General features: G+C 33.7%; 1 protein-coding gene across 1 annotated transcript in view; it reads right to left on the bottom strand.

Moving 5' to 3' along the window:
- Positions 1 to 17,518, bottom strand: part of STXBP5L (syntaxin binding protein 5L) — a 347,821-nt gene that overhangs the window by 178,210 nt on the left and 152,093 nt on the right. Inside the window, exon 7 of the mRNA XM_088837386.1 lies at positions 12,909 to 12,972. Within this exon, the coding sequence (XP_088693512.1) occupies positions 12,909 to 12,972 (64 nt within the window). The remainder of the gene's footprint in view (positions 1 to 12,908; positions 12,973 to 17,518) is intronic.

Below are 17,518 nucleotides of genomic sequence, written 5' to 3'. Positions count from 1 at the left end.
TGGGGTCGCACAGAGTAGGACACGACTGAAGTGACTTAGCAGCAGCAGCAACTTTAGTTCAGTTCAGTCGCTCAGTCGTGTCCAACTCTGTGCGACCCCATGAATCACAGCATGCCAGGCCTCCCTGTCCATCACCAACTCCCGGAGTTCACTCAGACTCATCTCCATCGAGTTGGTGATGCTATCCAGCCATCTCATTCTCTATGGTCCCCTTCTCCTCCTGCCCCCAATCCCTCCCAGTATCAGAGTCTTTTCCAGTGAGTCAACTCTTTGCATGAGGTGGCCAAAGTATTGGAGCTTCAGCTTTAGCATCAGTTCTTCCAATGAACACCCAGGACTGATCTCCTTTAGAATGGACTGGTTGGATCTCCTTGCAGTCCAAGGGACTCTCAAGAGTCTTCTCCAGCACCACAGTTCAAAAGCATCAATTCTTCAGCGCTCAGCTTTCTTCACAGTCCAACTCTCACATCCATACATGACCAAAGCAGCAACTTAGGAGCAACTAAATATATAAGCCAAATAATAACAGACATAATAAAAGCAGAAATTGCCATAACAAGTATTAGTAGGGGATTTTAATACCCAACTTACAACAATGAATAAATCATCCAGAAAGAAAATCAAAAAGAAAACACTGGCCTTCAGTGATACTTTGACAGTTGAACAAAATAGATATTTACTAAGCATTCCATCCAGAAAGTACAGAATATGCATTCTTTTCAAGAGCACATGGAATATTCACCAGGATATACCACACAATAGGCCACAAAACTAATCTCAATAAATTTAAGAGTAGAATCACATCAAGTATCTTTTCTGACCATAAGGGTATGAAACTACATATCAATTATAGGATGAAAGGTGGAAAAGACAGAAACACTTGAAGACCAAACAATAGGTTTCTAGAAAATCAATGGGTCAAAGAACAAGTCAAAGAGGAAATTTAAAGGTGAGATGAATGAAAATAGAAACACAACTTCTCAAAATCTATGGGATGCAGCAAATACAGTTGAGAAGTTTATAGCATTACAAGCCTACCTCAAGAAACAAACAAACACATCAAAAAAACCTATCTAGAAATCTAAGAGAATTACAAAAATAAAACAAAACCTAACATTTAGAACGAAGGAAATGATAAAGAAAAGGGGAGAGCCCATTGAGAGAAATATATGAAACAGAGATACAAAAATGGGGGAAAAAATCAATGAAACTAAGAGGTTAACTTTTTAAAGATAAAGAAAATTGATGAACTTTTAGTCAGATTTATCAAGAAAAAAAGAGGGCCCAGATAAATATCATAAAAGATGAACAAGAAGTTTTGAAAGATATCACAGAAAGGCAATAACTGAAGAATACTACAAACATTTATACAACAACTTGGACAATCTAGAAGAAATGCACAAACTGCAAGAAATGTAAAATATCCCAGGAAAATGTAGAAAATATGAAAAGACCAATTACCAGTAATGAAACTGAATCTGCAATTAAATTTTTAAAAAAACCAAAAAACTCCCAACAAAGTCCAGGATCACATAGCTTCACACTGGAATTCTACCAAACATTTAAGGATGAATTGGCACTTATCCCTTTCAAACTCTTCCAAAAAATTAAAGAGAAAGGAACACTTCCAAACTCATTCTTTGAATCCAGTATTACACTGATATCAAACCCAAAGACATAACAAAAAAGGAAATTACAGGTCAATAAATCTGAAAAATACAGATGCAAAGATCCTCGACAAAATATTAGCAAACAAAACATAAAAAGAATCTTATGCCATGATCAAATGGGATTTCTCCCAAGAGTGCAAATTTGGTTCAGTATCTGAAAATCAATCACTGTGATACATCACATTAACTAAGGGAAGGATAAAATCACATGATCATTACAAAAGGTGCAAAAAAGGCATTTGACAAAATTCAACAATCACTCATGATAAATATTCTCATCAAAATGCGTATAGAGGGAATACATCTCAACATAATAAAGTCCATATGTGACAAAACCACAGGTAAACATTATAGTAAATGGTGAAAAGTAAATGGCAAATACTTTTTCTCTAAGATCAAGAACAGGAAAAGAATGTTCATTCTTATTTAATATAAAATTGGAAATCTTAACCACAGGAATCAGACAAGAAAAATAAATAAAAGGCATCCAAATTAGAAGGGAAGAAGTAAAACTGTCACTATTTGCAGATGACATGATGCTTCATATAAAAAACGCTAACGACTCCATCAAAACTATTAGAGCTAATAAGAATTCAGTAAGGAGGCAGAAAAATTAATATATATAAATCAACATTTCTATACATTAAAAATGACTATCAGAAAGAGAAAGCAAGAATACAATCCCATTTAAAGTGGCATCAAAAAGTATAAAATACTTAGGAATATACTTAACCAAGGAGGTGAAAAACCTACACTCTGAAAACTATATGACACTGAAGAAATCAATTGAAAACAACATAAATAAGCATAAAGATATTCTATGCTCATGACTGGAAGAATTTATAGTGTTAAAAAGTCTATACTACCCAAAGCAATCTACAGATTCAATGCCGTTTCTATCAAAATACCCACAGCATTTTTCACAGAACTAGAACAAATAACCCTAAAATTTGAATGGAACCACAAAAGACCCTGAGTAATCAAAACCATCTTGAGAAAGAACAAGCTGGAGGTATTACATGCCCTGATTTAAAAAAATACTATAAAGCTAAAGTAATCAAAACAGTATGATGCTGCACAGAAACAGACAAATAGATCTATCAAACAGAACAGAAAGCCTAGATATACACCCATGCACATATGGTCAATTAATCAATGACAAAGGAGGCAAGAATATATAATGGGAAAAAGATAGTTTCTTTACATAAGTTATGTAGAAGAATGAAACTAGACCATTTTCTCATAACTTATAAAAAAATAAACTCTGTATGGACAAAACACTTAAACTTGAAATAGAAAAACTCACGGAAGAAAACACAGGCAATATGCTCTTGGAAATCAGTTTCAGTGATACTTTTTGGATCTGTCTCCTCAGACAAGGACAAAAAAGCAAAAATAAGCAAATGGCACTACATCAAACTAAAAAATCTTTTGCTCAGAGAAGGAAAGCATCAATAAAAAGAAAAAAAATACAAAATTGGAGAAAATATTTGCAAATGATGAGACGAACATCCAAAATATATAAGAACTCATACAATTCAGTACCAAAAAATTAACTATCTGATTTAAAAAATGGTATTTTTCCAAGGAAGACATACAGACATCCAACAGGCACACGAAAAGAAGCTCAACATTACTAACTACCAACCACAATGATATCACCTCACACCTGTCAGAATGGCTGTGATCTAAAAGACCACAAATAATTAACAAGCATTTGCAAGGATGTGCAGAAAAGGGAACTCTTTTGCGCTGTCGGGAGAATGTATATTGATGCAGCCACTATGGAAAGCAGTATGGAGGTTCCTCAAAAAATTGAAAATTGAATTACTGTATGATCCAGCAACTCCAATCCTGAATATTTACCTAAAGAAAATTAAAACACTAATTTAAAAAGATATACACACCCCCAATGTTCACTGAGGTATCATTTACAATAGTTAAGATATGAAGCATACTAAGTGTCCAACAGCACTGCTGCTGCTAAGTCACTTCAGTCGTGTCCGACTCTGTGTGACCCCATAGATGGAAGCCCACCAGGCTCCCCCGTCCCTGGGATTCTCCAATCAAGAACACTGGAGTGGGTTGCCATTTCCTTCTCCAGTGTGTGAAAGTGAAAAGTGAAAGTGAAGTCGCTCAGTCGTGTCCGACCCTTAGCAACCCCACAGACTGCAGCCTACCAGGCTCCTCCATCCATGGGATTTTCTAGGCAAGAGTACTGGAGTGGCTTGCCATTGCCTTCTCCGGTCCAACAGCACACGAATGTATAAAGATGTGGTACACACACACACAGAGGAATATTTCTCAACCACATAAAAGAATGAAATCATGCCAATTGTGATAGCATGAACAAACCTGGAGAGCAGTATGCTAAGTGAAATAAGTCAGATTAAGAAAGATAAATAGTATATGTTTTCTTATATATGTGGAATCTAAAATAAGTAAGACAAATATATAACAAAACAGAAACAGACTCATAATACCGAGAACAAAACAACTGGTTGCCAGTGGGGAGGGCACTGGGGGAAAGTAGCAAAATAGGTGAAGAGTATTAAGAGCTATAGCACAAGCAATGTAAACAATAATATCATAATAACTTTATATGGTATATAATCTATAAAAGTATCAAATCATTATGTTGTACAGCTGAAACTAATTACTATTCTAAGTCAACTATACTTCAATTATACTTCTTATATACTTCAACTATGCTTCTTATATATTTTGAACAGTATGAAAAGGCAATAAGGTAGGACACTGAAAGATGAACTCTCCAGGTCAGTAGGTGCCCCATATGCTACTAGAGATCAATGGAGAAATAACTCCAGAAAGAATGAAGAGATGGAACCAAACCAAAAACAACACCCAGCTGTGGATGTGACTGGTGATGGAAGTAAAGTTCGATGATGTAAAGAGCAATATTGCATAGGAACCCAGAATGTTAGGTCCATGAATCAAGGTAAATTGGAAGTGGTCAAACAGGAGATGGCAAGAGTGAACATCAACACTTTAGGAATCAGCAAACTAAAATGGACTGGAATGGGTGAATTTAACTCAGATGACCATTATATCTACTACTGTGGGCAAGAATCCAAAATACGTATGAAAGAAATAAAAATAAAATTTGTCTATAATTGCTATGCTTTGATGCACAGAATATTTCAAATAATTTAAAGACAGTTACTGAAAGCAAACATTCAGTGATGTATTTGGATACAAAATAACAAAAATGAATGATATTTTATACAGGCTTCCCTGGTGGCTCAGGAGATGTGGGTTTCATCTCTGGGCTGGGAAGATCCCCCAGGGAAAAGAATGGCTACCCACTCCAATATTCTTGCCTGGAGAATTCCATGGACAAAGGAGCTCGGTGGGCTATAGTCTATGGGGTTGCAAAGAGTCAGATACAACTGAGTGATTAACACATATACACTAACAATTAATTATGAAACAGATTTTAAGAAAATTAATTCATAGGAGCAATAAAGTCTGTAAGGGACTTAAAATTAAGCTAACAAAAGATATGTGTGACTTTTTGTGAAAAAGTTGTAAAGTTATACAGAAAAACATAAAGGAAAGCCAAAGTAAATATATCATGTTTATAAGATGAAAAGATAAAACACTCATGTCTTAATGATGTACATATTCTCTAAATTCATCAATATGTCCATGTTTCAGAGTCCCAACAAAGATTTACATAGAGTTTGATAAGCTAATCCTAAAACTCATATAGTAGAATAAGTGGTCATAAAATAAAACAAGATGAGAAAGTGAGACTGGAAAGGGACTACCAAATATCAAGATATTTAGTAAAGATATTATAACTAATAAACTGTGCTATCAGTAGAATAATAGATAAACGTATCATTGCAACAGAGAAAAAAGCCCAAAGACCCACTCAAAAGTAAAAACTTGATATATAAATGAGATGTCCTTATAAATCAGTGTAAACTGAATTGACTATTCAATAAATAAGTTATTCGTATATAAAAATGAAAGCATACCCTTGTATCAAACCAAAATAAAATAAATTACATATAGATTAAAATCAAATTGTGAAACAGAAAGCCTTAAAACTGATAGAAAAAATAAAACTGCATTTTCCCTTAGGAAGGGAAATATCTAGTAGGTAGCAAATAAAATGCAGGAGTCAAGTGAAAAGACTGATAAGACTGAATACATTCAAATCAAGAATTTGTATGTGACAAAGGCTATTGATGGAAAAACTAACCTACAGGAAGTCAAGTGATTTATTCAAGGTTATATGCTAATAAGCAGTGGATCACAATACAAACACAGTCTTCTGCCTCTAATACTAATTTATTTTGCATTCCTTTTAATTTCTAATTACCCAACTAACACACATTATAGTTTTTCATAAAAATTTGAACAACACAAGTAAAATATGAGTATCTTTCACCATTTTCCTCAATGCCAATCACTAGTATCCTTCCCAGATTTGTATTTCTTCTTTTAGGCTTTTTCCCTTGAATATTTAAATATGTAAGTAATAACATAAATTCATTATTCAAGTGATTTTACACCAACCTTACTGTTCTACATCTTTTCTTTAAAAAATATGGCTTGAAGAATCTTCCTTATCAGAATAGCATTCCACAATATGTATATAGTATCATTCATTTATTCAATTTTCTATTAATAGACCTTCAGGCTATTTTCAGTATTTTGCCCATTGGTCCTATAAATAGGATAAATATCCAAAATGGATTTTCTTTCTATCAACATATTTTAAATGTTGATAACAAATTGCCCATACTGGTATGTATAATCATGATTGCTATGTCTAGATGCTTGTTTTTCAATTCCTGTTCCATTACTTGATATTAATATTTTTAATTTTTAATATTCTGCCAGCCTAATGGGAAAAGAGGGTATATTGCACTTCCCTAGTGATTACTAATGAAGCTGGTTCCTCCTCACTGCCACTGATCTTTATTTAGAGTTAAGAGGCAACCACAGCTTTAACTCTTAAAATCATCTTTTCTAGCAGACTTAGTTTCATATTTATATTTATATTGTAATTTCTTGATTCCTTACTTGCTGCTGCTGCTAAGTCGCTTCAGTCATGTCCGACTCCGTGCGACCCCATATTCATTACTTAGGCATTGTCTATTAACTTCCTATTATGAAAGATGAGGGTTTAGGAAAAGATCATTAAATATTTTGTATATTCATGAATTTCCTGCTATATACCTAACAATCATTGTCTCCCACTTTGTTGCCTGTCTCTTATCATGATTGTCTTGTTATGGTATATTCCTTAAAGCTTGCCTAAAGATGTCCCTACTCCACAGTAATAACTTGTTATTGTTTCTGCTAAAACTCTCTGAGTTGCCATTTGAACACTAAGTGTTTTCTCTATCTGGAATTTATTTCTGTGAATGGTAAAGGGTAGAGGTCTTAAAATTTTTTTCAAACTGGATATCAACTGACCAAAGCCAGTTATTTAATAGTTTATCATGCCCTGAAATATCTTCTCTAAAATATGCAAAATTCTCCCAAATACCTGAATCATTTTTGGAATATCTCTTTAGATCCATTGGTTTTCTTGTATTGCCCTGTACCAATATCACAATGTTATTCATTAAAAAAAAAAACACATTTTGGCTATTCTTAAACATTTCATTTTTCTTAAGAATTTTTAAATCAGCTTGTAAATTTTTAAAAAAATAAGTAAATTTTCCATACCTACTTTACTAAGGGCTTGTATCATCAAAGGATGCTGAATTTTGTCAAATGCTTTTTCTGTGTCTATTGAATTGAGTGTGATTTTTTATTCTTCCTTTTGTAACTGCTGTGTATCACACTGATTGATTTGCAATGTCGAACCACCCTTGTACTCCTTGAAAAAATCTTACTTGATCATAGTGTATGATCTTTTTAACATACTTTTGGATTCTGTTTCCTAAAACTTTGCTGAGAATTTTTACATCTATATTCATCAAAGATACTGACCTATAATTTTCTTTTTTCTGTAATGTATTTGTCTGGTTTTGGTATCAGGGTAGCACCAGACTAGTAGAATGATATTTGGAGTGTGCTGTCATCTTCAAATTATATTTTTTGGAATAGTTTGGGAATGGTAAGTGTAAGTCCTTCTTTACATATCTGTCAGAATTCTTCTGTGAAACCATCCATTCCTAGACGTTCTTGTGCTGGGAGGTTTTTTTTAGTTACAAATTCAACTCCATTTCCAATGATTGGTCTATTCAAATTATGTTTCCTCTTGATTCAGTCTGGTAGGTTGTATGTTTTTAGAAATATGTCCACTTTATCTAGGGTGTCAAATTTTTGGCATATAACTATTGTATTATATCTTATTATTTTATATGTAGTATTCTCGTATGATATTTTGTCTCTCTGTGGTATCAGCTGTTATTTCCCCTTTTTATTTTGTTTATTTGAGTTGTCTCTCTTTTCTTCTTGGTGAGTTTGGTTAAAGGATTATTAATTTTGCTTATCTTTACAAAAAACCAGCTCTTGGTTTTGCTGATATTTTCTATTGGTTTTTTAATCTCTATTTTATGTATTTCCTCTATTACCTTTATTATTTCCTTCCTTCTACTAACTTTGGGCTTTGTTTCTTTTTCTAATTTCTTTAGGTGGTAGGTTAGATGGTTTGAGGGTTTTGTGTGTGTGAGTTTTGCCTGCATCACTATAAACTTTCCTCTAAGAACTCTTTGCTGGATTCCATCGATTTTAGAGTGTTGTTTTTCCATTTTCAAGGCACTTTTGGATTTTCTCATTGACTCATCGGTTTTTTTGTAGCATGTTGTTAAGTCTCCACATGTGTGATCTTTTCCCATTTTTCTCTCTGTAATTGATTTCTAGTTTTATACTGTTCTGGTTTGGAAAAAATGTTTGGTATAATTTCCGTTCTGTTAAATTTGTTGAGATATGTTTTGTGGCCTAGCTTTTGATCAATCCTCAACATAATAAAGGCTCTTTATGACAAACCCACAAGTAATATCATACTCAACAGTGAAAAGTTGAAAGACTTTCATATAAATTCAGGAATAAGACAAGGATACCTACTCTTGCCACTTCTATTCAACATAATATTAGAAGTCCTAGTCACAGGATTCAGGCAAGAAAAATAATTAAAAGGGATTCAAGTTGAAAGCAAGGAAGTAATTCTATTGGCAGATGACATGATACTTTATATAGAAAATCCTAGAGTCTCCACCCCAAAACTATTAGAACTAATAAATGAATTTAGAAAAGTTGTAGGTTACAAGATTAATATATAGAAATCTGTTGCTTTTCTGTACAATAACAATGAACTATCAGAGAGTAAAAGACAATGTCATTTAAAATCCCACCAAAAAGAATAAAATACCTGGAAATAAACAACCAAAGAGATAAAATATCTACACATTAAAAACTATAAAACACTGAAGAAACAAACAGAAAATGATACAAAGAAATAAAAAGACATCCTGAGCTCTTGAACTGGAAGAAATAATTTTGTTAAAATGTCTATACACTCAATCTACAGACTTAATGCAATTTCTATCAAAATACTCAAGAGATTTATTTTTTTAACAGAACTAGAACAAATTCATATGGAATCAAAAACGATGCTAAATTGCCAAAACAATCTTGAAAGGAAAAAACAAAGCTGCAGGTAACATGCTCCCAGACTTCAGACTATTCTACAAGGCTACAATAATGAAAAAAGGATGGCACGGGCACAAAACAAGACATATACAACAATAAAACAGAATAGAGATTCCAGAAATAAACCCTTGCACCTATGGTCAATTGATATACAGCAAAGGAGGCAAAAATATAAAATGGAGGAAAGACAGTCTCTTCAATAAGTGGTTCTGGGAAAATTGGAGAGCTACATGTAAAACAGTGAGATTAGATTTCCTCATACCATATACAAAAATAAACTCAAAATGGATTAAAGATACAATGTAGGTCCTGAAACTATAAAACTCTTAGAAAAAAAATAGGAAGAACACTTGACATAAACTGTAGTGATATTTATTTTTTTTAAACTGTATCCTAAGGCAAAAGAAACAAAGCAAAAATAAACAAATGGGGCTAAATTAAACTTAAAAGTTTTGCACAGCAAAGGAAACCATTGACAAAATAAACAGACAACCAACAAAATGGGAGAAAATATTTGCAAATTATATGACTGAGAAGAAACTGATACTCAAAATATGCAAACAGCTCATACAACTCAATATTTTAAAAAAAAAACCCAATTAAAAAATGGGTAAAGACCTAAATAGACCTGTTTCCAAAGAAGACATACAGACAGCAAACAGGGACATGAAAAGATGCTTAACACTGTTAAGCTTAACACTAGAGAAATGCAAATCAAAATCACAATAAGATATCACCTCATACCTGTCAGAATGACTGTCATCAAAAAGTCCATAAATAACAAATATTGAAGGGGATGTGGAGAAAAGGGAACCCTTGTACATGTTGGTGAGAATGTATATTGGTCCTGCCACTATGCAAAGAAGCATGAAGTTTTCTCAAGAAACTAAAAATAGAACTACCATATGATCCAGCAATTCCACTCCTGGGTATATATATTAAGAAAATGAACACATTAATTCAAAGAATACATGCACCCCAATCTCTAGAACAGTGCTATTTATGATAGCCAAGATATGGAAGCAACCCAAGCAGTACAGGAGACCTGGGTTCGATTCCTGGGTGAGGAGGATTTCCTGGAGAAGGATATGGCAACCCACTCCAGTATTCTTGCCTGGAGAGTCTCGATGGACAGAAGAGCCTGGCAGACTACACTCCATGGGGTCGAAAGAGTTGGACACAACTTAGTGATTAAACCGCCACCATTTATGATAGCTAAGATATGGAAGTAACCCAAATGTCCACGAATAGATGAACATATAAAAAGAATTTGGCAGTTATATATATATACATATATATATACAATGAAATATTATTCAGCATAGAAAGAAACAAAACTCTACCAACTGCAGCAACATGGATGGACTTAGAGAACATTATGCTTAGTAAAATTATTCAAACACAAATACTGTATGTCACTTACATTTGCAATCTAAAAATAATACAAATAAGTATATACAGCAAAAGAGAAATAGAGTCACAGAAATAAAAAATAAACTAGTGATTACCAGAATGGAGATGGAAGGGGGAGGGGTAAATTAGGGGTACAGGATTAAGAGATAAAAACTATTATCTATAAAATAGATAAGCAACAAGGGATATATTACCTAGCATAGGGAATTAGAGCCATTATCTTTTAATAACTTTAGGTGGAATATAATCTGTAAACCTATTTAATCATTATATTTTATACATAAAACTAATATAATAATGTAAATCAACTGAATTTCAATTTAAAAAGTAAATCTGAATGGCACTTGATTGGAATTACACTATTTATAAATCAATTTGAAGAAATTCAATGTACTTTCTCTTACTATCAGGGGACTTGTCTTTCAGGCTCAGTATTTATTAGGCTAATCCAGTTTCTCTTATTTAAAAATAAAGAACCAAACCTATATAATTCATTTGTGTGTTTTATGTAGTACTTAGCGAAAATATATATACTTGAAGAGACAATATTGATAATGAAAGTGACACTTTAGAGCTTTTATCAACTATGTTTCTCATCATTAAAGTGTGCATGCTCGGTTGCTCAGTCATGTTTGAGTCTTTACGACCCTATGGACTGTAGCCTGCCAGGTTTCTCTGTCCATGGGATTCTCCAGGCAAGAATACTGTTGTGTTGCCATGTCTTCCCTCCAGGGGATCTTCTGACACAAGGATCAAATCATTAAAGGAAAATTATGAATAATGGAAATGATTAACAATTATTTCTGTAATCTGAGAACATTTTCTATATTATTATGTATTTATAAAATTAAGATTGGATAATTTAAGATTATTTAATATTATTGTTTATCATTACCATTACTGAATATCATGGGCCAATGATTAATGATATTGATAATATTTTTAACTTTAAGCATCAGTTCAGTTCAGTTCAGTCACTCAGTTGTGTCTGACTCTTTGTGACCCCATGAATCGCAGCATGCCAGGCCTCCCTGTCCATCACCAACTCCCGGAGTTCACTCAGACTCATATGCATTGAGTTGGTGATGCCATCCAGCCATCTCATCCTCTGTCGTCCCCTTCTCCTCCTGCCCCCAATCCCTCCCAGCATCGGTGTCTTTTCCAAGGAGTCAACTCTTCGCATGAGGTGGCCAAAGTATTGGAATTTCAGCTTCAGCATCAGTCCTTCCAATGAACACCCAGGACTGATCTCCTTTAGAATGGACTGGTTGGATCTCCTTGCAGTCCAAGGGACTCTCAAGAGTCTTCTCCAGCCCCACAGTTCAAAAACATAAATTCTTCGGCAATCAGCTTTCTTCATAGTCCAACTCTCACATCCATACATGACCATTGGAAAAACCATAGCCTTGACTAGACGGACCTTTGTTGCAAAGTAATGTCTCTGCTTTTTAATATGCTGTCTAGGTTGGTCGTAACTTTCCTTCCAAGGAGTAAGCTTCTTTTAATTTCCTGGCTGCAATCAGCATCTGCAGTGATTTTGGAGCCCAAAAAAATAAAGTCTGGCACTGTTTCCCTATCTATTTGCCATGAAGTGATGGGACCAGATGCCATGATCTTAGTTTTCTGAATGCTGAACTTTAAGACAACTTTTTCACTCTCTTCTAACACTTGAAAATTAAAATTGTTCAACATGTTATATGCCTTCTTCAAAATTCTGCCACTAGCAGTAAAGAACCCACCTGCCAGGACAGGAAACATAAGAGACCGGGGTTCAATCCCGAGGTCAGGAAGATCCTCCGGGGGAGGAATGGCAACCCACTTCAGTATTCTTGCTGGAGAATCCCAGAGACAGAGGAGCCTGGTGGGCTATGGTCCACGGGGTTGCAAAGAGTTGGACACGACCGAAGTGACTTAGCACAACACAGCGCATGTGTTATATGCCTTCTCAAAATTCTATAATTAAATATCAACTTAACTCTAGGTGAAACTAATGATTCAATTTGGAACCATTATTAGTGTAAACAATACATTCATTCATTTGCTCATTCATTCATTCAATATGTTTTAATTTTAGATTACACTGAATGCACTGTACTAGATGTTACGTATAAAATAACAGTAAGAAACACCTTTATTCAAGAATAAGAAAAATAAATTCAAGAATAATGGTATTGTAATACTCACTTTCCCTTCATCTCTTGGACTATCACTTAAATGCACAACTGGACCTGGATGAGTCTTTGTGGATCTGTTAAATCAATTCAAGAGAGTCACTTTAAAAAAACATTAAAACACTTTACCTTTAGAGACCGAAACAAAGGAATTAAGATTATGGTGAAATACACTCCCAATATTCTGGAGCTTAGCATAAACTAATTTGAGCTCTTGGTTGTTTTTCTTTTTCTTTTCTCTACTAACTCTATTAAAGTAGGACTATTTTAAAAAATCTGGTTTAAGAACATTGATCCATATAACAATGTCATTCTTCATTATCTTATATGCTTATCTGTGTGTTGCTAGATATGCTTCTCTGAAAATTTAAGAATGAAGTTTTACTTATACAGACAAAAGCACGTATATGATCACAAGGGTGATGATGTAAACCTGTTTCAGCTAAACTGCAAGGTACATATCAAATTTAAAATTTCCTTTGACAAGAAATTTCTGATTTTGCTTCTAAAGGATAGATAGTACAGGGGCTCCTTTGATTGACAAATAGACTCTTGCCAGTGATAGCTATCTTACAAAACTCTGAGAAATTGGGCTCAGAGGTTAAAGCATCTGCCTGCAATGCAGGAGACCTGGGTTTGATCCCTGGGCTGTGAAGTTCCCCTGGAGAAGGAAATGGCAACCCACTCCAGTATTCTTGCCTGGAGAATATCATGGACGGAGGAGCCTGGTGGGCTACAGTCCACAGGGTCACAAAGAGTTGGACACGACTGAGCGACTTCACTTTACTGGTTATGTCTCATTTATCTGGTTAACTTGGGTAATCAATAACAGCCTAAGAGCATATTGTTAAAAGGATCTTTGCTCTGCTAATCTGACTTTAAATTTATCCTATTCCAATATTTGCCATGTTTTTTATGTTTCCTACCTTAACTGATACCACCGTTGAGTATGATTATATCACGATTAAATATAACATGAACTGATATGACATAGATTATTGCTCATTTTTCCACATCCTGTCTTCAATGACCTAATTGTGCCAGATTAACCTTATTATAAGTATACTTGGCATAGTTATAATTTATTTCTTAGGCACACGTGAAAACCATCAAATATTCTGCAAAAAACAAGAAAATTTAAATTTTAGAAATTCTTTGGATTCAGACAAAAGTGACAAATTATGTAATTCCAGGTTCCCCAGATACAACTCCCTAGAGTAACTCAATGAATTATTAATAAATACATATTTATTACATATCTTATCAGTGGTTTTGTCCTAAATTTTTTCACTTAAAAATGGAGATGATAGCAGTGAATCTACTGAATAATAGTAAGGATTAGACTATAAATACAGCACTTAACATAACACCAAAACATAGTACTCAATAAATAGTATATATTAAGTTTGTTGTAAATCATTGGAATAATTCAATACTAGAGTTACTATTTGCATTCTAGGATATGTTCAGGAAGAAAAAGCTTCATAAAAAATTTATATAGTTTTTTGCAGTTCTCCTATATTTATATGTAATATATCATTCACATATAAATGCACTGCTTTTTTACAGTATAAAGGCCTCTGATAAAAGACAATGTCCTTCAATTATCTTTTGGTAACTAATAATATCCAATAAACCAAAATTCCTATGTCTCTTGGGTTTGATTGGAACAACAAGTACCAAAGTGTACTCCATGATAAACTAGTGAATAGATAAGGTGTTTCACATAAAGAGTGTTCTATATAAAACCTTTGGTAAAGTCTGAATTAAATATTTTGTTTTTCTTTTACAGAAATTCTTAAGAGATATGATATGCAAATAAACATTGCAAATCTTCTGACCATAAGCAAGTTAGACCATATGCAAGACTAACTTATCAGACTCTACAAAACAAGTTTAGAAAAAAATCTAGAGTTAAAGTTATTTGTAGTAACTTTTTCAGGCTATATAAGAGATTTTTTTTAATTGTAAAAAATAAAAGAACCCTGAAAGTTAGAAGATAACAGAAGTTAAAAGGAAAACTCTCATTTCTATACATGACTATTAACATTTTGATGTATTTTTTTCTGACTTTTTCCACCAACATTGAATTTTCAAAAATTACCAAGCATTCTTTGCAAAAATTATGACCACTAGAAACTACTTTAAAAAGCAACTGTGTACTATGGATTCTTTAAATCTCATAGAAATTTCTTTAGATAGAATTATCAATGAACTTAAATTCATGGGACAGTCATCTAAACAATGCCCAGTAATTCTAAAATCCCTATTTATTTCTCTTCCTCCCATTCATCACAATGGCTTCTTGATAGTTTCCTTTGTGGACTTTCTCTTTCCGTAGCTTAAATACTGGTATTCCTTTGTATTCTGTTCTAGACTGAAATGTATTCCCATATTATATATGATCATGAGTTCAAGAGACCACAGGAGCCAGGTAGGTAAGCAAATGAATTCAATAGGCTGAATAAGAACTGTGCCAAACTGGATAGCACATTGAATGTGAATGTGTTTGTCGTTCAGTCGTGTCCAACTCTTTGAGATCCCACAGACTGTAGCCCACCAGGATCCTCCATCCATGGGATTCTCCATGCAAGAATATTGGAATAGATTGCTATGGCCTTCTCCAGGGTATCTTCCCGACCCAGGGATCGAACCTGAGTCTCCTGCATTGCAGGCAGATTCTTAACCTCCTGAGCCACCAGGGAAGCCCATATGTGAATGATAACACATCACCCACCTACAAAAGGAAAGTTGTTAGTTTCAGTTGATTACTGACTGCCATGCAAGAATACTGGACTGGGATTGTTTCATTAGGAATTGTTTTCATGAGAAGCTGGAAATTCGATTTTTTATCTCTATTCTACCAGTTCTTAAATACTGGAAACTAATAATTCAGAATATACTTAAATCCTTTGATGGGCAAAGAAAACATACCCCTGAGTCGAAATTGGTTCATTGTCTACAAGTTTGCTACCTCATTTATATACATTCTCTATGTACAATCTCATATATTCTCATAGTTCCAATGTCTATGTAAATTCTGAAATCATTAGGTTCAGAATATATATATAGAATATTCTGATATATTCCATATATCCCACATCCTTCCATTCTCTCATACCAATTCCATTTGAATAACTTAAAAACACACACAACTCAACCTACCTAAAATTGAGCTCATTATTTTACTCCCAACCTACTTAATCTCCTGCTTTCCTTCACTAAATGTCACCTTTATCTACATAGTTACTCAAGCCAAATACTCACTCAATTCTCTATTATTCTTACATCTTCCCACAAGACCCAAGTATTGCCTCTTCTAACTATTTCTTTAATGTGTCAGCTTATCTTCACTTCTAAATCCTCCATAATTTTTGCCGATAATAGAGTCTTTTTTCTTTTCAATGATTTCTCCATACCTGCATTCAGGGTAGACTTTAAGTGCAAGTTTGGTCAAGTGAATTTTTCTCTTAAAACCCTTCAAAACCTAGCTCCTGACCTTAGATAAAGTCTAAATGCTCAAATTGGCTTATAAGACTTTCATACTATGTATCTTTACTATCTTCTCAGCTTTATCTCTTGCCATCCTTTCTCCTAGCCATTCACAACTAACTAATATCCTTAAAATTTCTGTTCATGGAACATAACCTCTCTCACACTCTATCCTTTAACATGTCTGTTTTCTCCCTTGGAAACCCTCTTCCCCAACTCATTCTCCACTCATCTAACTGAGACTCATCCTTCAGATCTCATGGATGTAACCTCCTTCACAGATACTTCTCTGAGACCTCACATCTATATTAGGCATCCTTCTTACAAAATTTGCAACATTATATTTCCAATATAGCGTAATCGCCTTTTTACTTAATCTCACCTTTATTACACTGGAATCTCCAAGAGAGAAATTATGTCTTCCTAGTTTATACTGGTTTCTAGGAGCTAGCATATCACAGTGCTCAGAAAATATATTTGAAGACTGTAAGCCTTTTATTTATTTTTTAGTTCTAAACTTCATGCTCAAACTTTTTATCACATTTAGAAAAAATAGGCCCCCCTGCCTTTTTTCTTTTAAAGCTGGAACTGCTCTGCAGAAACACCTATCTCTGTTCTATAACCTGGAATATATTTTCCAATTAAATTTTTTAATGGCATTTTGTTATACTACTATTTTATAAGGACTATTTTCTATAGACATTATTGTTTCTACAGACATCATAAAAAAGGCCTCCGGTTTCCAAATAACTAACATATATACTAGGGGAACACGAACAATTTATAATTATGAGAACTGCCTACAATTACAATTGGGAGACTTCACGGAAAACACAAACAAACTAAAAAGACAAACACTGAATGAAAAGTATTTCAAGAACTTAAAATAGAAATAATCTCACATCTTAAAGATAATTCTGCATTTCACACACTTAAAATGTCCTGTTAAAATTTGTGTAAAGTTCTAATTATAAAATGACTCTTCTTAATTAAATGCATATTTTATTACTGTCCCAAAGTCTTAACATATATTACTAAGTGGTTTGCATTTCCTGATGTATCTCAAGAAGTAGAGAGCAATTAAAAGACTGTTCTAGGAGTTGGAAGTTGGGATTTAAAATTATATCTATC

This window comes from Moschus berezovskii, chromosome 1 (assembly GCF_049115385.1).
Source record: "Moschus berezovskii isolate FMDL1 chromosome 1, NW_MosBer_1.0, whole genome shotgun sequence".
In the NCBI taxonomy this organism is placed as follows: Eukaryota; Metazoa; Chordata; class Mammalia; order Artiodactyla; family Moschidae; genus Moschus; species Moschus berezovskii.
This window is presented reverse-complemented; position numbering and strand designations above follow the sequence as displayed.